Source organism: Empidonax traillii, unplaced genomic scaffold (assembly GCF_003031625.1).
Source record: "Empidonax traillii isolate 1590-97213 ecotype Southwest subspecies unplaced genomic scaffold, ASM303162v1 scaffold607:size387008, whole genome shotgun sequence".
Taxonomy (NCBI): Eukaryota; Metazoa; Chordata; class Aves; order Passeriformes; family Tyrannidae; genus Empidonax; species Empidonax traillii.
This window is the reverse complement of record NW_020955800.1, coordinates 72,053-95,133: the sequence shown is the minus strand read 5'-3', so window position 1 is coordinate 95,133 and position 23,081 is coordinate 72,053. Positions and strand designations below refer to the sequence as shown.

The 23,081-nt window shown below is 42.9% G+C and overlaps 1 protein-coding gene across 2 annotated transcripts; it reads right to left on the bottom strand.

The window, feature by feature from the left end:
- Positions 1-1,051: 1,051 nt before the first annotated feature.
- TAF15 (TATA-box binding protein associated factor 15) lies at positions 1,052-21,628 on the bottom strand. Of its 2 annotated transcripts, XM_027898593.1 has the most exons (16): positions 21,540-21,619; positions 17,581-17,617; positions 16,542-16,590; positions 16,280-16,370; positions 16,084-16,201; positions 13,170-13,453; positions 12,234-12,348; positions 6,479-6,513; positions 5,857-5,889; positions 5,174-5,283; positions 4,511-4,640; positions 3,189-3,278; positions 2,084-2,168; positions 1,908-1,993; positions 1,708-1,810; positions 1,052-1,411 (listed from the first exon to the last, which is right to left on the bottom strand). In XM_027898593.1, exons 1-16 carry the CDS (start codon positions 21,547-21,549, stop codon positions 1,372-1,374), a joined length of 1,416 nt encoding a protein of 471 aa, XP_027754394.1. In that variant the 5' UTR covers positions 21,550-21,619; the 3' UTR covers positions 1,052-1,371. The 2 variants fall into 2 exon arrangements, with proteins under 2 accessions (XP_027754394.1, XP_027754395.1); XM_027898594.1 differs by lacking the exon at positions 6,479-6,513 and having other exon boundaries at positions 16,084-16,370; positions 21,540-21,628.
- Positions 21,629-23,081: the final 1,453 nt, after the last annotated feature.

The window sequence follows — 23,081 nt, the reverse complement described above, 5'->3', positions numbered from 1 at the left end:
CTAGCCCAGCAAAACAACAGCTACTGAATTTGTCCAGTTTGCCTTTTTGAAGCCTCACACGCCATACATTAAATATTATCCTGCCACTAATACACATATACCTCAAAATCCCCTCTTTTAAGAGGAACAAGCTGCCCACAGTCCATGACAGAGGCATTTCCTGACAGAGCAGATGCTTCCCAGGAGAAACCTGAAAAAGGCGCAGCACAGTTACTACATTTACAGCCACGGGTAGTGCTGATTTGAACTTGGTTACCATGACCATGAATGCACACCAAGCTGGGGAGCTGGCTTACAAACCTTAACAAAAGCCAGTTTTGTTCATTTCTCTGTGAGATATTGTGCAGCTCTTTGAGCCCAGTTGTAACAGACCCCAAGGACTTGTATTTAGAGTGTTGCCCCTGGAATATTGGAGAGCCAGACGTTCTTTCCCAAAGGCCTGTGATGCAAAGGCAGCACTGGACATGAGCTGACTGGGACAGTGCCAGCTTCCCAGGTTCCCAGCACCTCACCTCTGCAGAGGAGGGATAATGAACTTCCACTGTTTCTTCATACTCCCAAATTCTCACAGTGCATCTACTGAACCTCACCTGCATCTGATCTCAAATGAATCAGCTACACACAGCACTTGTTTGCATCACTCACATTTCAAAAGCAGCAACTACAGGTACAGCAACATAGAGCAAATGCCCTTTTTCTCTTTAAGCAATCCCATCTTGTTTTTTGAGCTGTCCTGGCCCTTGGCAGCAGGAGAACACGCTTACACTCAGCTCTGCCTTGCACCCAAGCAGGTATGGTGGGATTGCAGGAAGCACAGAGTTCTGTCTTAGACGGAATAGGAGAGAAGGGGACAAGTCTGCAAGTCTGGGAGAGAGGGCATGGATAACAAGGAGGCCTGGCACCAACTCAACTGCAGATTTTGTGAACACCCAGAGCTCAGGTCAAAGCTGCAGTGCCATTCCAAACCTATTTACTTCTTAGGTCACGTCACAGGAATGCTGGGAATACGTAAGGAAACACATACAACTGAAGTAATTGTGAAACAGTAGGATTTCACAAATAAAACAATCAGCATTTATTGTTGTATTACAAAACACTTCATATTTTGGCAATATTTTACAGTTTATCCTTTTCCTTCTTAGGGCCTGTTGAAAAGGTATGGGGGGAAGAAAAGAGGAGAATGTTGAAATTAAGATTAAATTTCAATGTCTTGCTTAAAAAAAAAATCCTCCCAAACCACCCCAGTCCCTCCCACCAAAATAAAAATCTAGTTTCACTCAATTCCACTATCCAAAGAGGCCATGGGTGAAGCTGCAGGCAATTTCACTATCAAACGCATCAAGAAGACAAACAAAACATTCACAGTGGTCTTCAGTACGGTCTGTTGCGTTGATCGTTTCTGAAATCATTTCTGGAAGGGAAAGAGAAAGTTATAAGCAAAGGACAAGTTCAGCGAGTCACAAACAGTCCCTTCAGTCAAACATCTCCACGCTGACGTCTGTGCGTTGCTCTGTGTTTAGAGAGCCTCATCCAAACACGCTCACAAAACACACTCAACCGACAAACAGGGTTGTTTTCTCCGGAAGCTCCTATCTGTAGTTCATATTTTCATAGCAGAGTTGTGCCTGCACATGTAAACAGCCCTTTTCCCACAGTCCCTCTCTCAGTCCCACAGTCTGTTTGCTCCACAGCCAAAGCACCTCTCACCTTCCTCCCATCTTGCCCCCATAGCCACCTCCCCGATCGCCGCCTCGGCCCCCGCGCCCTCGGTAGCCTCTTTCTCCTCCGTAGCCTCCTCTGCCACGGAAATCTGAGGCAAAAAACAGACACATTAGTCAGGTTTTGCAGAAAGATGCAGGTGACACCAACACCTGGAACACTTAAGAGATGTGGCTGCTTTTACACACCTCCTGGAGGACGTGAATCTTCTGGTCTGGGCTCACCGCACTGGTTGCAGGAATTCCTGCGAGCGAAGTTCATGTTGCCACAGGACCTGGAAAGGACAAAGATTCCCCCAGACTGAGCTGGGAGGAAACTCCAAGGGCATACATGAAACACCCTGCCCAATTAAAACGACACTTACGGGTTAGGACAAACCCAATCACCATTTTTGGGTTCCCCACTTCTACCCTGGAAGCCCCCACCTCTTCCATATCCACCTCGTGAACCTGCAGACAAAATTATAATCAGAATAAAGGAGGGAAAGTGTCTGTGACCTGCACATGAGAAACATTTATTAAGGACTGTCACTGGTTTCAGAATCCAAGTGACAGACAGACTTTTCAGGTGGAAGGAGTGTTTAATGTAAATATATCGCCACTATTTACCATAAATTCTTTTTCAGCAGTAAAGGAAAACTTGATCTGCTTGAACTGCCAATGGGTAAATATAAACCCACTATGTGCATTAATAAAGTTTCAGGATGATTTAACAATGTATAATGTCAGTCACATATGGCCAGACTTAGTCACAGAACAAAAATTTAACAAAAAGCTGTCTGGATTAATGCCAGGATGCCTCTGACATGAGCACAGGGACAACAGTCTTTTTTTCTGCACTACAAAGATTAAGAACTTTTATACAAATTAAAGTTCTTGAAGAATCATTTTTAATCAGGCCTATCTGCCTGCTTTAAAAACTAAAATTTGTTGACAGCCACCGCCCAAAGCACGAAAATAGGAATGAATATCCAGTGGACTATTGACAAAACTGTACATGCAGAGAATCAAGGGCTCTCTTTAATTAAAGGAGTCAGACATCCGACAGCTGCTCTGAGTCAGTAGCAGTTGAATAATGTACCCTGCTTAATACCAGCTGGAAACATCAGAGTATCTCAAGGCTTTGCTGTAACAAGCAAATACTCACTGGGAATTCACACCTATGTCTGTGGGACTGGTACAGCCTCAGCATCACTGCTACACTCTCTCTTTAAAAGCAACACTGAGACAAGATCTGGAGACTTTCCAGGTCTAAAGGAAAGCATAAATTCTGTGCTGTGCAAAAGAGATTACAGATTTGAGTTTACTTAACTTAGTTCAGTCCTTATTACTCCCTTTCCTGGCAGAATCCCAAAGGCTTGTATATTTGATGAATCACTGCTTCAAAGTCAGCTTCTCTTTCATAAATCAATCACAGCTAAAAAACATTTAACAACGCAAAAACAAGGATTCTACAGATTTTAGTCCCACCTCGGCGTCCTCCACCTCCACCTCCTCTCATGAATTCAGGCCTTCTAGTTGCAAAAGTAACTTTGATAACATTGCCATTGAATTCTTTTCCTGTGGAAGGAGAGGAAGGATCAACACAGCCCCCAATAACACAGCAGCAAGCCCAGGAGAGCAGAAGTGATTTGCACACACAGACTGAACACAAAGCTCTTGAGGCTGCAGTAAATCTCTTGGGTTTAAAACCACTGGTCCAAAGGTGAGATGGTAAACACTGAGGTACTTGTTAGGCTCTCCATAAACCCACAGATATTTTAGTTTAAATGAGATCTGAAGGTTGCAGTTTAAACAGACATGAGAATGTTTAAAAGATTTCTGGCCACGTTCACGAATAACTAGTTTGGATGTTCAAACTCTGTTTGTAATTCCAAGGCAGGCAATGAGACTTTTGTACCATTCAACAGCCAGCACAAAACTTAACCTCCAAGTGAGTGTATTTTAAAAGTTCATGTTTTTCAAAGTCTCAATTCTTCATAGACACAACATTTATCACAGAGCAAACTGGACTGCACATGTGCCTTATATAGTCATATTTGCTTTACCCTCCTCAACAAAAGTCAATCTGCATTTTTTATATAGCAAAATGTAACCATCAAACAGCATGCCATGCCAGAATTTTTAAGCAGTATTATTTCACACCAGATGTAGAGTATGCCCTTCTGTTTCTACCCAGTATCACTAAAATTCTGTGCACACACAAGGTGACAGGAGCAGGCACTTTTCCCTCACCCCCTCAAGATTACTACTACCAGAATATCACTGTTATTTCCTGCATCACGTCTGAAGAGTTTTACCTCAATGTATTTCTGGGATAAGCCCATAATTTTAAAAACCCTTGCTCTTCACTGAGTATATACAGAGCACTCAGCACAAGTTGCCATAAACATTCCCAAACTCTAAAAATATCAATACTAACACCACGGGGAATCCCTCCAGCTGCTAACACAGATTACAGCTCTGTTGGTCTGTACAAGAAGTGACATGAACAGTCTCTCATACTTTCTGCAGGGAGGACTGAGGTACAGCAGCAAACCCCCCCCAGTTTCATTACACATTTTTGGTCTAAACCACCAGCTGCTTTTTCACCAAATGAGAAAGAAATCCAGCACACAAAAGATCCCATGAAATATAGGTATTTAAGAAAAACACACAACCCCCCACAAAAAAAAAACAAAATCAAAAGCCACAAAAGTAGCAGCACGGGGTCCCCAATGAGGTTATTGATTTGCTTCTTCCACTGCCTGTTAGATTCATAAACAGCAAAAAGAACAGGTGCTCTCACCCACCATCAAACCAGTCAATGGCTGCTTTAGCAGAAGGAGGGTCATCGAAAGATACTGTTGCTTCTCCCTTTGGTTTGCCAGTATCCTTGTCCGTGTAAAGATTTATCATGGGCTTGCCAGTCTTTTTGTTGGTCTGGAAAGAAAGGTTGTACACTTGGCATAGGAGAAACAATGATTATGTCAGTTCAGGGAATAAAATAAGAGATAACACTAAGTATCTTTAGAAAGAAGATTCTCTTGGAGCTGGCCTGCAGAAACTGAGGGATAGGACTGAGTGTTCTCCATGAAGTAATGATGGATGGGCTCAGTGTTAAAAAAAAAATGAGGTCAAGTGCCCCAAATCCTAATATAGAGTTGCAGAAACAGAAGCAGCAGCCACAGAACACAGAGGCACACATGTGAGGGTGTATGAGGGTGGTACAATGGATAGGGTGTCAGGGTTATAAAGACTAAAGAAGGGGCACAAAGCAATCTAAATGTCACTAGGAAAAGGTGCTAGTGCTGCCAGCCTACAAATGAGCTGTCAGCTGGGAACTCAGATAAAATATTATCTGCAACTGCTGGGGAGCCAGAGTGAACTCTGCCTTGAATGATACCAGTACATTTCCAACACACCAGCTCCACAAATTCTCTTCCTTCTGACCAATGACTTCTCATTTCACATACCTTTATAATACCAATTTGTTTGAAATAGTCTGCCACTTGATCTGTTGAAACATCCTCCCCGAGTCCTTGCACGAAGATGGTGTTGTTATCAGAGTTGTCAGACTCTGAATCTGTGGAAGAATAAGCTACATTTACCACGTGTTCCTGCGGTAGCAACAGCAGCAACATTCAAAGCTCAGCTCTGTGCTGCCCAGTAGCAGACCCTTAAATCCCAAGGACATCTTGGGTGAAATAAAGGATGGGCAGGGAGCATAATTTTGAAGTTAACACCACCAACTTCCAAAAGGCACACACAGCACCTTCAGATGCTGCAGCACGTCAGAGAATACATTCAGGAGCTGACCAGCTGCCTGCCACACACCCAACTTCTCCATGCAGCTGGACATCCCAACCCATCAGAGCAGTGTGTGTTTTAAGTAACACAAGCTTATCAGAAGTGTGATGGCAGTGAAAGCAGCTGCTTGGCTCAGGCAAAGTTCATCAGCAAATTCTTACTTGCTGCACAAACATCCAAAAATTCCCATGCACTTTAATAAAACACATTTCTTTCAAGGAAGACATGCTTTAGCTGCATTTCTTTTGAGCCATGGGAATTGCAGCCATATCCATCTTTCTAGACATACATTTTAGAAGCAATGACCTCAGAGCTACAATCCACTCCCACTCACTGCTTGTTTTCTTACCAGCATCTGATCTCGGTCCATAATCCCTTTGACCTATGAAATGGATTTGAAAAAAAAAAGGAAAGAAAAAAGACTATTTTTAGCAAAGCACTTTCAAGGGACTTTTTTAGCAACAAGAAAATATATAAAGAATGTATGTAATGCATCTAAGATCTAAGACATTAACCAGAGACTTAGAGAATATTTAGCTTTAAACGTTCAACAGAAGGTGTCTGTAGGACGTTAACGTGTTCTTTAACTTGCAGCATGTGGCAGTTGCCACACTGATGCTGTGCTGGTGTTTGCTTGCAAATGCTGGTTGTCAGATCACCAAGCAGTTTCCCACTTTTTTTTTTTTTTTCTACCTCTAGTACCATTCTAAGAAGCATTTGTAACAAAAATTAAAAAAAAAAAGAAAAGAAAAAAAAAATCCGGTGAACGTCACTGTCTCCACAAATTCTTTCATGCAATTTGACAAAAGTAGAAATCCAGTTTATTGCTACAAGTTTGGCTATTAAAACTCGTGAACACACCAGCCTCACCAAAACTCTATAATGCTTCTACTAGATAGTAACAAGATATTGGTGGCTTTTAGATTTATAAAGAATTTCCACTGAAACATTTTTGGATACTCGGCACTTACCACCGTAATTTTTGAAGCCACCACGGTCACCACCACTGCAGAGGAAAAATTGAAGAAATGATTTCTTCCTTAAGTCTCTACATGCTGAGCCCAAGGCTCAATCTACAGTTAACTCATGACAAGTTGAGAGTTACTGTCTGGCAGCTAAAGCACCATCTTTATGTTCTCCTCACTACCCCCTCACGTTCAAAGATTAAATTACATGAAAGTGAATAATCTCTCAGGGTGTTGCACTGGAGAAGAGAAGCCCTAAGGAGTGTTTTAAACTAACCCATCCACATGTCGTCGGTTCAATACCTTCTCCCATCCCACAAGCCAAAATAAAAACTATTTTTGCTATTAAAAACTGGGGTTTAAACAAAAATGTTATTTTTGTGAAGGTTAATGGGCTTTAATTGTAGATGTAATTGCTACTTTTGGGATAATTAGTGCTTTAGTACTTTTCTAGAAGTAAAAAAAGAGCTAAAATTAATTAACCTCCATTGTTAGGCATTTATATACAGGGGATAAATTAGCAGAATCAGCCATTCTCTGAGCAAGGGGCTGTGGGGACCTCCTGTACTACAGCACTGGACATTACACAGAAGGTGTGTGTATGTGAGCTTCAAAAGCAGAGGCCGTGAAGTTTTATTTCATTCATTCTGAAACCTGTGGCACAAAATGTAGACCAAGTTAAGAGATTACACACATCAATTTTCAAAGGTTAGAAGGGGATTGAAACAGGTTGTTATGCCTCCAATTATGTGCATGAAAATAAACCCTCACTCTTTTCAATGGAAAGGTTGGTACTTGCAGGACTTTTTCACAACAGCATTTTTAATTGCATCCATGTTATGAACACAATATAATCAATATTCAAAGCCTTCAGGAAAAATACAGCCGCTGGATTTTTTTGAAGGTCAATAACCAAATGTCAGAAAGACTGTCTCATATTGTACAACTGCCTCCTTGTCCTCCCTCACGTGGGGGGCAGAGCTGCCACCTCGAAATTTGGCAGGGTGGCCTAATCCTGAGAGCTTTCACGCAAGATAAAGGCAGTGTGAGCTCAAACCCCGTTGCAGAGGGATATTTCAGCCTCTGGAGCTGTTGTGCCTCTTCACCAATGCACTTTATGACCAGAAGTCACTCCAGGTTTTAATTCCCTCTACCCACACAGCACAGTCCAAACATACAAGCATCCAGCAAAAGGCAATGAAATAAAATTAGGGAGTGAGTTCTTCGGCACTCTGTCTGTCTGTTTGCTGTTACAGCAAATGCAGAGTCATGAATGGAAGGTGCTGATACTTAACATTCATGAAATAAAATCTGCCCACAGTGAGGAACAAAGAAATAGGGTTCCAACAGGTTGTTATCAAACCTGGATTAAGAGACATTCTTTGGAGGGTGGCTGACATTCTGGGACAGGACCTAGATGTTGGTCAAGACAGGTTACATTTCCACTGGGACTCTTCTTAAAATGAATTTTTTGCTGCAGATTTTAATGCTGTTCTACAGAAAAAATAGGAATGCTAAATTGCAGTGTCATTTACTCATAAGTAATTCACTCTGCTCATTACAGAGGTAACATGAATGAATTTTATATGCAACATCAATGCTGGTCTTTATTCAAGGCTGGCTGTATTCAGTGATAAAAATACAATGGTGATCATAAAATTTACTGTAAATACCTTTCTGCCATCTCCAATTCACTTCAGCTAAAAAAAAGAACTTCATTATGACACAACAATTTTTAACAGGATGCCTGTTCTTCTGGGATTTTAACTCAGAAATAACAAGAGCAAATAACATCAACCATGGAAATGTTATCAAAGTTTTCCAACCCCAGAGTATAGTCCCAATTCATCAGGACAGCAATATCCACAAGATGTCTTCTGATGTGAAATTATACAGCAGCAGAGACATAAATTAGAAAAACCCAACAATTTTGTTTCAACAAATGCAAGAAGTGAGGATTTTGTCAGATGCTGGGGTAGAAATGTGCACCATGATTCTGTGAAGTGACAGCTGGATATGTAAGATGTACAGGAAGTCAAAGTCCAATTCCCAATTTCTGTCTCTGTGGTACAGTAATTCTGCACCCTGCACTAACAAGTGCAATCCATGATTTTTAATTAGTTTTAATTAATGTCTATAGAAATATGTTTTTGCCCAAGTATGTTTCAGCTTTGTCCCACAGGAACAACCCAACAAACATCTGCATCAGTTCACTGACAGGTACCTTTCATGATGGATGAATGTTTTCCTACATTTTTAAATCACATTTTACATATGATTTATAAAGCTGCACTGTGTCACCTTCCAGAGATTGCTGAACAAAGCTACCCAAGATCCCCTGGAACCAGGTAAATATCCTGCAGCAGGTGAATTCAAACAGAGAAACTGGCTGAAAGCAGCTGATGCCACAGTCTCAGCTCTACCCCTCCCTGAGACCCAAAATTCAGTCTCAGCAGCTGAATTAGTTCCTACATTATTGTCCTAAAACACGTGGAAAATAGAACTGCAGTGTTTCACAGCCCACTGCTTCACCAGGCCTGCAGACAGACAAAGAGACGGGTGACCAGATGGACTTTGGAGGTTTAACATTCTACATCAGAAACATGAACAGGCAGCTGAAACTCAGCAGTGCCACCGACTAAGATAATAAATAAGAGACTGAACTGCAGGCAGCCAGAATATGATGAGGCACCACTCACAGAGACAAAAAACTGCTGCTGTGAAAGAAATGTCCAATGTTCTTTTCTCCTCTACTTAGTCACAGATTCATCATCACCTACTTGACTGTAAATGGAGTTCATCTGGATATTGCTTACTCCAGCTGGGAACAGCTCTTTAAATTAAAGGCACACAGGTACATGGGGAGCTCAGCACAACAGAGACGAGAAATGCAGTTTTTTAAAGTCATCAGATATTGGCAGAAGTAGCAGTGAGAATTCAGGGACCAAATTTCAGCCTCCAACATGTCTCACCGAGTGTGCTGGAGTTACGCACATCAGCGTATTTTTACAGACTTAGGGCACCAGTAGTCGCTGACAGATGGCTTTTATTTCCCCTGCCTGTATTTGCCTCTGTTCATGTGTTTCCAAAGTCTCTGTAAGCTCAAGCATACCTGCTACAAGTCAAAATATTAATTGTGAACGCAAATCACACAGTGAAAAACATTTGCACGGAGCTGCAGTTTCTTTATATCCCACTAATTCCCAATCCTAATAGCTGATACAACAATTAAGCTGCGTAGGTAGCTTTTTTTTAATAGTACATCCATATAAATCAGTACATGAGTTAAAAGACAATCTTTGATGAGCCAAGTGAGGATTTCTATGACAAATCCTAACACAGTGATAAATCCTTTCCAAACTGCACCTCTGTAGTTCACCACCCCAGTTTGCACGAGCAGAGAGTCAAAGGCAAAGCTTCTTTCACCTGCTTTGTGTTGCTCCTGCATTTTCCACTTACAGGCTTAACCAGAACAATTCAGTCCCACAACCACAATAAGCAATTAATTCCTTATTTTTCAGACAAGGACTAACAAAAAGGTGACTAATCCTATAAGGAGGCTGAATTTCATTCTCAAGACCTGCCTTCTAACCAGAAGACAACACTCTTCTACTATGGGTTTGAAAGGGAGAAAGTACGTTACTTCTTAACCACAACACGAATTAGTGAGATCATCAATTTTTCAAGCTTCAAAGCAAAAGGGTGGGAAAATTCTACTAAAATCCCAAAAGATGCAACTCAAGACCATTAAAAAAATTATTCCATCCCTGGAAGTATTCAAGGTCAGGTTGGATGGGGCTTGGAGCAACTTGGTCTAGTGGAAACCCCACAATTTCAGAGGACTAAACATGATTTCTTACCTTATTACAAGTTATTTTCCCCTTGACTATACAGTTTGTTATTTAATTTGACCCTTTAGACTTTTCTAATAAGCCTGTCTGGTAAAATAGGTATGTCAGCAGCAGAGTCCTCTGTCGTAATTATGCAAGAAAACTGAATAAACACATATGAACACTGTAGTTTCAGCAAAGTTCCACTACAGATGCTATTAAAGACACCATCACTTAGCAGAAGCAGATAGAATTCCTAATAAAGGCCTTCCCACTTTGCTATATTTTCCCTCACTTCTCCATTCACCTCCCCTCTTTTCCTTCTTTTGGCTTCCAAGCCCACTGAAGGACTGTGATCTGCATTGGATATGTGACCAAAAGTTTTCTTACATTTTGGAAAAACATGGGAAGAGGCTTTATTTTCACAGACATTAATTTGTTTTTCTTAATTTGCAAAGACCCAAGTTTGTTTCGAAGTGACAAAATCTAAACAGTGTGGTTTTTTGAAGCTCACATTCATTCCTCTTGTGGGAAGGGGCTCAGCTAGAAATGGATTTTTTAAAAATCCAGGTTTTCTCACAGGAACATGGAAAACCTTCATCCACACAGAAAATCTAATTTAAAAGAAGTAGTTCGGTTTTAATTGAAAATAAACTTAGAAATTATTCTGCTAGTTAAGTTTATATTATATAAAGTACTACATATTACAGAATTTTGTATTATATACATTTATGTTTATTTATATATATTTATCACATATAATTTTTATGTTTATTATATAAATTATGACAGGAAAATTATGCATTACGTTTATATTATATAAAACCCCAGCAAACATAAAATAACTATTGATATGCTCTTGTCACTGTGCTATCACACCTATTTAGGAGGGGTAGGGTCCACCTACATCCCTAAAACAAACTATGAAGTACAATTAGGGAGCAGCAGACAAATTTTAAACATGGTTTAAAAATATATCGTTTTTTAAAGTACCCACGTACTGGATTATTTTATTTAAATTAGATCAGTGCCACCACACAGCACTGTATAATTACAGTGGATTTTATCTGGAGTTTAGCAATAACCCAGAGCTGTGCAGCCCTTTGAAAGGCTGACAAGCAACACCTCAAAGCTCACTTGAAGCTTCAACGTTCTTGCCCTGCACCAGTGAACATTCTGCACCCTCAACCATTTCAGAGGCACATAAAGGGGAGCCAGCTGGGAGAGTTTATTAATAAATTATACGTCATATGGCCTAATTCAGTAGGCTTTAAAGCAAAGGTCCCAGTCTCAGACCTTTCCATGAAATCATCTGCAAGCACAAAATTAAGTATGTGCATAAATTTTCTTAGCAGGGCCTAAGGCAATTGATAAAGGGGTGACAGCACTGTTAGTATTTCAAATCTACCCAAAATAAACGTGTTTAGACTGACAGCTAAATCAATAATAAAAAATGCGTTTTAATAATACGTAGAAGTATAAAAGAGAAGTTTAGAACTGCAAAACCAGCAAAGAACAGGTAACGTTACTACTAAATTATTCCTATTACTGCAAAGTCAAAATACTTCCCTGCTAAAATGTGAGCTACCTTAGCTATGAATTTAGAAAACTTCCTCGATCCCTGGCTGTTGGTTTTCTTGTCATTGAAAGCAAGGGATGGGCTGGGGCAGTTTTTGTGTTGCAGCTCATGCAAACAAAATGTGCCAGAACAATTAAATGCTTGGTCTCAATCTACCTGAGCCCAAGAGCTCCTCCTGTGCAAAATGCATTTCTGTGCAGTGCAGAAAGGTTTGATTTTAGAAACCTTTCATTTTTGGAAATATAAATCCAAATCACTTTAGGAATAGCCATATAGTAAACAGAAATTAAAAGCAGCTAAATCTTAAGAAACAAGGGTAAGGATTTGCAGGCACTGGAAGGAGATCACTTACCTATATCCAGACATATGACCTCTTCCATCCATGTCATAGCCCCCTCTACCTCCTCCCTGTGACCCGCCATATCCTCTATTATCTTCTCCATACCTACTCTTTTCACGTCGATCATCTGGAACAACGAGTAAAACAAAGCATGAGTAAACTGTGCAGACTGCAGTGCATGAAAACTCACACCCTTCAATTCCCCTCCCTCTCCATTAAGTCTGCCATTTAAATCTGAAAAGGTATCAACTCCTAAATCTCCCTTACATCATCTGTGCCACAGAGCAACTGGAAAAAAAAACCAAAAACAAAATAAACTTCGCTCCACTATCTCCCTTGGCTTCCAGGATCACAAGGTATATTAGAATGCAAACACTCAGTAATTACACTCCATTTTCCAAACATTAAACACATATTGTCTAAAATATACTTTTCATCTGACTTCCATACAGCCTTCCCAGTTTGCAAAAGACATCAGTGAAGACAGAACAGGGATAAATAGAGTGGGTTGTGCTGCTGGTGTGAAGTTTCTGCAAAAAAAAGGCTTCATCTTAAACTTCTTCTATCTCAGAATTCACCTACACAGCATAAAGCTGGAATGTGAAGTGCAAAAGCTCCTCATGACTGATCAAGACATGTCACCCTCACGCAGGAAGAAGGTTCAAAATAGCTCAGGAAGAAAATTCCATCTAGAATTTGCAGAACATGGGGATCCTGCAAGGCTGCCTCTAACACACGCAAACGCAACCATGTTGGGGTCCCAAAAGTTTTTCACCTCTGCATAATGCTTTGAAAGCCCTAACAAAAATAAAACATCCCCCAAGAGTATCAATAAAAGAGCTTTTTAACTATTCACCAAATAACTGCCTGTGGAAGGATATCCAACTATTTCACAGTGCCTCTGCTCAGTGTTATTAGCCAATAGTGCATTCAACCTGTGAATTTTACCTTGGCTGTTGTGGCTATAGCTTCCCTTCTGAGACTGGTAGGATTGCTGAGAGTGGCCATATGAGCTTTGGTGCTGGTTATAGCCTGACTTTTGGTCATATGAGCTCTGGTGGCCATAGCCCGACTGCTGGTCATATGAGCCCTGGTGGCCATAGCCCGACTGCTGGTCATATTGGCTTGACTGCTGGTCGTAAGAGTCTTGGTTCTGTCCATAGCTTGACTGCTGGTCATAAGAGCTTTGGTGCTGACCATAGTTTGACTTTTGTTCATAAGAGCCTCTTCCACTTAAAACAAACAGAATTTGAATTAATAGCTAAATGTTCACAGAACAGAGAGCAAAGTAACGGTTGAAAATTCACGACATGGCTAAAATTTCCTGGTCACAGTTACCTCATTACTGGCATATGGATATGGAAATACTGTTTCATCTCTGTTGGGATATTATCTGGCTTCCTCAGTTTCCACTGTGAAGGTAGCTTAAGAGCATCCCTCCTTTCCCATATCCCAGTACAACACTCGCTTTCTCCCCTCTCCTCAGTACCATAAATGGTTGATGGAGAGCCCATGACCTGCTAACACCAAATCCTTCTCTGTGGAACTGCAGGGCAGAGCCTCAGTGCCCAGCTCATGTTGTACTGTACAGATGAGACTTGCTGCCTGAGAACCCTCAAATCCCCAATTTTGCTTTCACTGCTTCACCACCTCTCATCTTCCGGGCATTCTACCATTTGTCAAGAGCTTTTCTAACTCCTGTGACGGTCTCTAATACACTTGCAAGTTCTTCTCCCTTTAGTGCCATCTACACCCCACCAATCTTCATCAGGAACACGGTCCAGTAGCACATCCAGGATATTTCCAACACAGTGCAGCTCCACATTCCACGAGGGAGTCGTAAATCTTCTCTGACTAATAACTTTAGAGCAACCACAAGGGAATCTCACCTACACCACACTTCCCTAGGCTACTTCAGCTTCCAAAGCAGAAACAGAAGCATTCTGAAAATCTAGATTTATGGGAGGACAGTTCCATTTGGGTTACCCTTTCATAGCAAGACATAATATGGATTTATGAGAAAGAAATTGAATCCAGGGAACACTGGCTGTTACTCATTCCTTTGTTTTCCCTCAGGTACTTAGTTGTGCCTTAACTGTCTTATTTTTTCAGTAACTGAAAATAAATCTCTGAGCTCTGCCATCCTTTTGTCTCTTCCTCCTCCCTGCTTCCATCCTTTTTCAAAAGATGAGGCACTAGATCTGTCCCTCTCCGGTCCTTGGGTCAAAATATCTCAGAAAAAGAAAAAAAATTCCAGAGCTTACAGAAAGTTTCCACCAGTTTTTCAAAGCATTTTAAGATCCAGTCCATTGGGTCCAACCAATCTCAAAATATCCTATCTGTGCAAATACCACCTAATCTGCTCTCTCCCAGTCCTAACCTAGATCTCAGCTTTAACCTTGCTAATCCCAGTGGTAAACAGATTGTGAAGATTTTTATTAATATCTTCACTTCAAAAAGGTCAGCTCTGCCTCAGCCTTTGCACCATCCCCAACGAAGGAGGCATCACTGACAGCATCCACTATTTGTTGTTTACCTTCCCTCCCTTCACATGTGACAGCTACAATTTTGTGTCCACCCTCTTCAAAGCTGCTATCGTTTAATTTCCCAGTTTCTTCTTATTTGTTAAACCACACATCACAAAGTTTCCCTCCAATGTTTTCTCTTCATTTTCTTGAACATGAACAGTTTGTTGGAGAATCTACATCGCGCATTTTTTTTCCAGTGCACATCTACGGGGTTAAAAACTACATTATTACCTCTCTATACCTCTACTAAATGCTCAGAAAATAAAGCAAAGCAAAACTTAATTCCTGCTTTTGCCAGGGAAAAAAGACATCCTGAGTGACAGCACCTACTGCTGGCAGATTAAGACCTTGCTTTTTTTTATATTAAGATATTTTGCAATAATAACTATAAAACCAGAAACCAAGTTCAGGTTTGCTCAGGTCCAGATTGTTTTATCACCTTGCAAAGAACCTACAAAACCACTTGAACCTTGGACACAAGAATGGGGTTTAGGACATGACAGTGTATTTTAATGAGGTCACACGATCCTCATAAAGCTCCAAGATGAGCAGTAACCTCAGGGTGTACACACAAAGCTTGTAAATTAGACAATGAAGGTATTCTAGCACCCTGTGGCCTTTCAAGTCGTTATGGAAAGTTAGGTTGTGTTTTCCAACACACTCTCAAAGTGGTATCATTAATCCTCCTGAAACTGAATCAAATACAACCATCACTTAACAAGTCAAACACATCTGCAACAGCACAGTTCTGGATCAGAGTGCAGCATTGGCATGTGCACACTGAAGTTATTGATGAGGATGTAAAACCACAATGTTTTCAGAATTCTACCCAGTTGGCAAAACAAAAGTTAATTCTTAAATTACATTTTTGAATCCTTTATTCTTCTTGCATCAAGAGGAGGCATTCTGAGCCAGATAAGCAGCCTGCAATCTGAGAACAGCTACGAGTTTCCTTGCTAACAGCTTATTTGAAGTTAATAAAAGAGCACTGGAAGTTTATGCAGAAGAATGTGATTGTAAAGGTATTTGTTTTGTCTTTTTCCTAATCAAAATACTCCTCAAAGTCTATTCTTCATTGCAACCACTATCCAAAGACTTTTAAAAGTGTATGTCCTCACAAAGCTGGATTCCAAAACTGCATCCATCCTTATATAAAGAAATATTCTTCCTCTACCTCCTGATCTTCCAGGCATTAAAAACGTCTTAAGAATGTGGATTTTCAAACATTTGCCTTTTTTAGTAATGACATCAGGAAATTTGCTATAGCTCTATTTAAGAGTGTACAACTGCTAGACATTATTTTTAACAGATACTGGTAAACTCTGCTTCCTTACCCTCTAGATGACCCTTTCTGCTGCCCCTGGCTGCCATAAGACTGCTGGTTGTATGAGCTCTGATTCTGATTTTCATAACTGGATTCATCATCGTATCCCTGGGAATCTTGTCCATAACCTGGAAATCGAGGAAGAAAATTTTTAGTCAATATTCACCTTTTAATTCCTGCCAATGAATGTAACAAGCTAGCCAAACCTGATTGATTTTGTCCATAGTTCCCATGATAGCTTCCATAGTTCTGTCCATAGGAGGAATTGTCTCCACTCTGCCCATAACCAGAATATCCCTGTAATTTCAAGAATGTACTCAAATAAGTGTAACTTCCACAGCAGGTAATTACAGTGTTCCTTGGCCAGACACAACTGCAAACATCAAGCACAGCTGGGAATGGAATGCTTCCTGGCCCAGGAACAATTATTTTCACCCAAGGAACATCTGCTTGTTTTTTTCAACATACCTGTCCTTGTCCATAATTCTGACTGCTCTGATTGCCATAGGACGAGTAGCTGCAAGAGAAAAAAGCATTTAGGACATGCATAAAGTGCCCTCCGCATAGGCTGGAAAGTAAAGGTACTTTTGGTGTCATTTTAAGTTTCTCTTCGTTCCAAAATAGGTGTTTAATCCGAGTACTGCAGTTGCAGGCACTTCAGAACCGCATCAATGAACTGTTTCCACAATTAATTAGTCCTTGACTGTCAGAAGCCAGAAGAGCTTATTTTAATTTCTGCTGCATTTCAAGCATAAACTACATGGAAGCTGGGTTTACTGTAATTTGACAGATTCTTCAGAATCTCAGAAAACTTTATATAAAACAAAGGGCCCTTATGCTTTTCAGTACATTCTTAGAGAGTCGGTTTTATTTTAATTCCTGTCTGTTTGGTATTTGTTGAGCTGTCCAACAAAAACACCGCCATCAAAACCCACTCTAGTTTTATATTATACTTACTCATTATTCTGCCACTTCAAGCCTTCATGAACTGACAGAAGAACCATGTGCTGAAACTCATTGTGCTCAGACACAAATCCAAACTGTGCTACATGCACAGAACCTTGTGATTTTCATTAGCACACTCAGCATTAGCTGTGATTTTCACACTTCCATAAAAACATTTGTTTCCCCGACTAAAATACGCCCCCAAATTGCAGCTTTGGGCCATGTAATAAATATAACAACCTCTGACTAAAATCTTAGTGAACAGCTTAAGGCAGTCGCGTGAAAAATATTTCCCTATATTCATATTTCAAAAGTTCTATTACAAGGTGTCATTTCAATTTACATCTGATTATTGTCCTCTCTTCAGGAATACAGACTGGTTTTTTCTTGTTTTATAAGACACCTTGATAGAGGTTCAGCTTCAAGCTTTCTGCACCCATAACTCCAAAAACACATCAACGCTCCATCATGCCTGAAGATTCAATCATGTTGGGAATATTAAATGGTCTTTTATTTTGCAGGTGTATTTGCTAACAGCAAAAAAAACCAACCCCACACATACCTCTGTTGGCCCCCAGACTGACTGTAACTTCCAGAATCTAGAAAAAGAAACAAGTCACATTGAGAATTTCCATTTAACGTTTTAGTCCTTAGTACAAGAGGAAGACAATTTGGGGGGAGGTAGAAAGGTTCAAGTGCACTGGATAATGCAACTACTTTCCCTGCTGAGTGAGACAGTTTCCTCTTTATTAAGAGAAAACGTTAAGACTGGGATGACAGGAGCACAGGGTGTGGGGGACAAGACACAGCTACAGCCACTTGGAACTGTCTTTTTTGAAAGACCTGAATTCCATTTTCAAGGCGTCTCTTCAAATATCTGGGACTGCACAACCCCTCTAATGGCTATGGAATATGGTGCCATCATCAATGGGCAGAATGCAGCAGCTTAATTAAGCAAAGCTAAGTAGGTCAGTCTGATGAACACCTTTTTAAGATGCCCTAAGAAAGCTCTGCCCAGCAAAAGGGCACGGGCAGGATCTGGAGAAATCAGGGATAGAGGAGCCATGACAATTCCCTTTGCTCAGAGTGCAAAAGGAAAAACGCTGCTGAGAGCCCAGCAGCACGTGACAGATGCAGCCACACAGAACACACACACATTGCTGCTCCATCAGAATTCCCACTGTCAGGAGCAGGTTCCAGCTCTCCAGAGGTACCTCACGGCCCCTGCTGTGGGACCTCTGCACTGCACAGGCTCTGTCGGTCTCACTTTCCATGCAGGAGCCCCAATTTCCTTGAAATTCCCACCTTCTTCTCAAAACACAAACACCTTCTCCCTGTCTCTACCAGCCTCCCCAGTACTGTCATTCTGGATAACAGTCCTGCAATTTTTCTGTTCCTCTCAAATCACTTAATGAATTTCCATAAACACTGTGGTGCTGTGGTCTAATAAAAGCTATCAGAAACTTCTTGCTTTCATCTCTATTTTCAGTCTTTCCCCCACGTTCTCTCTCCAAGCTGTACACCCAGAGCTGCCTAAAAAGCTGACACTGAGAATTAATTACAATGCAGGGTAAATGTCATAAATGACTATAATCATTTTCCAATCAAAGCACTCATCAAATTGCTGAATCTGCTCATTATCCCTCCCTCAGCAGGTAATAAATCCAATCCTGCCAGTGCTTACACGTACAGTTAAACACAGGTCTGATGAGGGCATCACCTGAGGTGAGGATGTGAGATGAGGGTATCTCAACTGAGCTGTTCAGACACGAAGCAGCATTTTTAGTGGTAAAGTATCTCCTCAAAGCAACACAAAGTATCAAATTTCGTATTCTGTAACAGAAACATTGACCAACAGCTAAGATGCGATGAAATAATGTTTCATTTCACGTCCTGTAAAGCAGTTTCAATCAAACGCGAAATATTCTCCTCCTTTTGCACTGCTACACAAATATTTCACTGTTTTCCATATTGAAAGGCAATTAAACCCCCAGTGTAGATGTGCAACTCAAGTTTATTGTTTTCATGAAAGGTAAAATTTTTACATAGTTTCAATTTAAACGATCACAAAGATTACTATTAAATAGGTAAGCACATTTTGAAGCACGCTTATGGTTTAATTCTAAAATTTACATGCCATTAATGCTGCTAATTAAAGCAAAAAATATTAATGGCTGTATCAGAAAGAATTCTTGAGTGAGGAAGTAACTAGCTATATACCGAAGGAGTACATTTAACCTCCTGAGCTTCTCCCTAACAATCTTCTGCCAAACCAAAACGCTTTGGGAAAAGTCTGAAAGCAATCAGATAAGGAGCCTGTAAAATATGAAAACGCAGAATCAGAGGAATTTCCTTTATTTATACATTTTCCTACATCCTCTGTTGGACCTCTCACAGATTTCTGATCAATTTATTTTCGTGGGCTCAAGGGGGACAAGAGTCTGTAAATATTTTTTTGAAATGAGCTTATTCTGGAAATTCCTGGATACACGTTTTTACTGACTGTTTAAAAAGCTCACGGAAAAATTTCCTGTGGATGATGTGGGGCATAGGAGACTAATCTCCTTGCAAGGCTCAGAGGGTGCATTCCTCTTAGAAGAATCTGCTGTGTACATTTGAAAACTAAGGTTCTTATACGAAGTCATTTATATAAAGAAGCAGTATTGCTTTTCAATATTCTCACCAGAAGAAGAACATCATATTTGGACATCAGAGGAAAAAATAGGAGACAGGTTGCTTGACTGGTCAGTAGTTGAGGTATGGAGAGAGAGTGGCTTTAGTTTACTGCCAAGCTTTACACATTTAGTAGAAAAACCATTATTTGGACTCATTTTCGTAGCTTTGGACACATTTCCTTTCCATGGTAAGCAACCGCTCCTTGCCTTGAAGGATTCCTTTAACACACCTTGCTTTGTTTGTCTTGTCTATCACTCACACTTGCAAGCTGAGACAACACCAAAACGGCTCGACCCTAACAAAACATGGCTCGCTCCACAAAGCACACACGGCCTTGGAATTCCTCCTCCCACTCTGGGATACACTGCTATCCACGGCTCAGCAGGGGCAGCGCTGCTGGAGGGACCCAAACATCCAACCTCAAAGGGGATGAGGAAAGAGCACCAGAACACGTTCGCAGAGGCCCCAGGAGAAGCTGGGCTGTGTCAGGTCACCCGGGACAGCAGTGCTGCCCCCGTGCTCAACTAAATCCTCTGCTGGAAAACAATCACAGCCAGGGTGTTTTTAAGCCCAGAGCAGGGGAGTGTGAAGCCCCAACTTAGCTCTGCTGGCACCCCCCGGGTGTGAAGAGCAGACACTGGGACACAAAGGCTGGTCCCTGCGGTGGGGAGGGCATGTCCCATGAAAGGGGGGCATGACCCCAATGGAGGGGGTGGCTACATTCCATGGGGGTGCTGATCCAAAGGGGAGCACACAAACCAGGCTGTAGGGAGCGGCAGAACCCAAAATGGGGTTCACATCTCACACGGGATGAGGAGGGAACACAATCCAAATGAGGGGTCCACACAATGGAACAGCCATGACCCAAAAAGTGGGCACTAATATATGGCAGGGTACAAGACCCAAAGGGGGGTTCACATCTCACAGTGAGATGGAGTGGGAGTGAGGTGGGAACTGCAAACAGGGGTCCATACAGGGGAAGGACCATGACCCACAAGGGGGGGTTACAATTCACACCACAGGGATAAAACACCACGACCCAAAACGGGGAGGGGAGCCTGCAGCGTGGGACATGAACCAAAATGGGGTCCGCACCTCACACCGTGGGGAGCACGGGGGAAACACAACCCCAAGCGGGGGGTCTACACCAAGGAAGGATGACGAGCCACAAGGGGGACATTTAACATCTCACACAGGGCAGTACACGACCTAAGCAGGGGAGCCTACACCGGTAGGCACGAATCAAAACGGGGTCCGCACCTCACACCTGAGGGGGTACAAAGCCCTAAGCAGGGGGCTTAAACTGCAGGGCATGAACAAAAATGGGGTCCACACCTCACACCGGGGGCACAGCCCAAAGGAGGGGGCTCACACGAGCAGGAGGGGGCCTAGACCCCAAAGGGGGATGCATCCCAAGGGGATGGGGATCCCAAGGGGACTCTGCCCCCTCGCCCCCCCCCCCCCCCGCAGTCGCGACACGGGGGGCGCGCGCCTGGCCACGCCCCCCGCGATGAAGGGGGCGTGGCCCGCGCGGCTCGCGCAGCGGGGGCTCCCCGGGGAGGGGGCGTGTCCTCTGCTGAAGGGGGCGTGTCTACGGGGGCCACCGGCAGGGGGGCGTGTCCCCCCTCCCCCTCACCGAGCCGGGGAGGAGGGGGGCGTGAGGCGAAAGCGAGCGCGTCTGTCCCCCCCCAAAAACACCCCTTCATATATAACATGGCCGCGGGCCTTTCCCACCTGCGCCACATGGCCGCTGGCTTTCCCGCCCTCCCACCGCGCCCGCAAACGGACCCGCCGCCGATGCGCGGATGAGGGCCCGGCGAGGGGGGGGGAGCTGTCGGCACCTACCCGAAGCCATGGCGGCGGCGCTGAGGGGGCGGCGGGAGCGGAGGGAGCGCAGGGACCGACCCGCCCGCCGCGCCGGCCGCGCGCACACTGAGCCACCCGCAGCTCGCGCGGACTGCGGGGCCCGCCGGCCAATCGGCGCGCGCGGCGCCTACCACTCACCGCCCGGCTGGGGGGGGGGACGGGGGGACGGGAGCGAGAAGGACCGTGCCAAAGTACAGCGGGCGGGGGAGGGGGGGGGTGTGTGTTTGAGGGCTGTGAGCGCACAGCGGGAATGGCGTGAAAGGAATGAATTAGTTTAATTAATACGTGGTCAGGGTGCTCACGGGGAGATAATGGGGCTGTGCGCCCCGGCTTTTCGCCCCTCCCCGGCCTCCCAGCCCCGCGGTTCCCTCGCGGCGCCCCGGTTGTGCATCCCCGTTTGTGGCAGATGCTGAATGGAGTTCAAAGAAAACATCTGAAATCTGGGTTCTGAAGGATAAAATGGTTTGGCAGGGGTTTTGGCTATCTTTAAAAAAGGGCAAATGTCAGCTTGGAGAACGCTCTAAAGAAAGGGGTCATGAGCTTGGGAGCCACTTCTATGAAACTGAAGGTTTGCTTCAGAGAGGAGCGATGAACTAAGACAGCAAAAGCAACGCTGATTGTTTAATCTGATCATTTTTACAAGCTGTGTTTCTTGTTTCAGATCAAGGTGCCTTCTTGTGGGAGTTGGGAAGTTAGCAGTTGCAGCTTTCTGTCTAGGAAAAGTGTGCACATGCATCAGCCAAAGAACAGCGAGGTTTTACCCTGTTTTTATTTTCAAAGGCAGTGAGGAGCCTTCTCTGATTTCAGCTGAATGTTTTGAGCAGATTTGCAGAGAAGTTGGGCTGTTTCTTCTCCCCCTGGGCGTAGCAGCAGGAGGCAAATCCCACTGCCACAGCCGAAAATAAGTTTCTGCAAAACAGGCAGTGACTGGAATGATTAATTAAAAAAAAAAAAAAAAAAAAAAAAAAAAAAAAAAAAAAAAAAAAAAAAAAAAAAAAAAAAAGGAGGGAGTTGAACTCCCTGTCTGTCTTTTGGCTTCTCCTTGAGAAACTTCATCTCTTCCAGCCATGACGTTTTGTCCTGTGCCATAAGCCTTCCTGTGACAATCTGGGACCTCACAAAGGCTGCCTGTGCAATGTTGGGATTAGGAGAGATCCCAAACAGTGCTCCATAGCCGGGGGAGGTGGAGGGATCTTTTGCTCTAGGAGAGCCTCTCAGTGTTTGTGCATTCCTTAGGGACTGAAGGATTCTCATAAATGGAAACTGGAATTAGTTGCGAGTTACAAGCCTATGTGTCTGTCTGTCTGTCTGCTGATAGATCTGTGCTGTGTTCTCCTGTGGCTCCCAGTCAAAAACTTTGAAGCTGGGATGTGGAAAACACATCAGCCCCCCAACCCTCTGCTCTTCCCCCTTGGCTGGAAAACGGCAGAGTTGACAGAATCAGAATCATTGGGGTTGGAAAGGACCTCTGGAAGTCATCTGGTCCAACCCCCCTGCCAAGGCTGGGTCACCCAGAGCAGG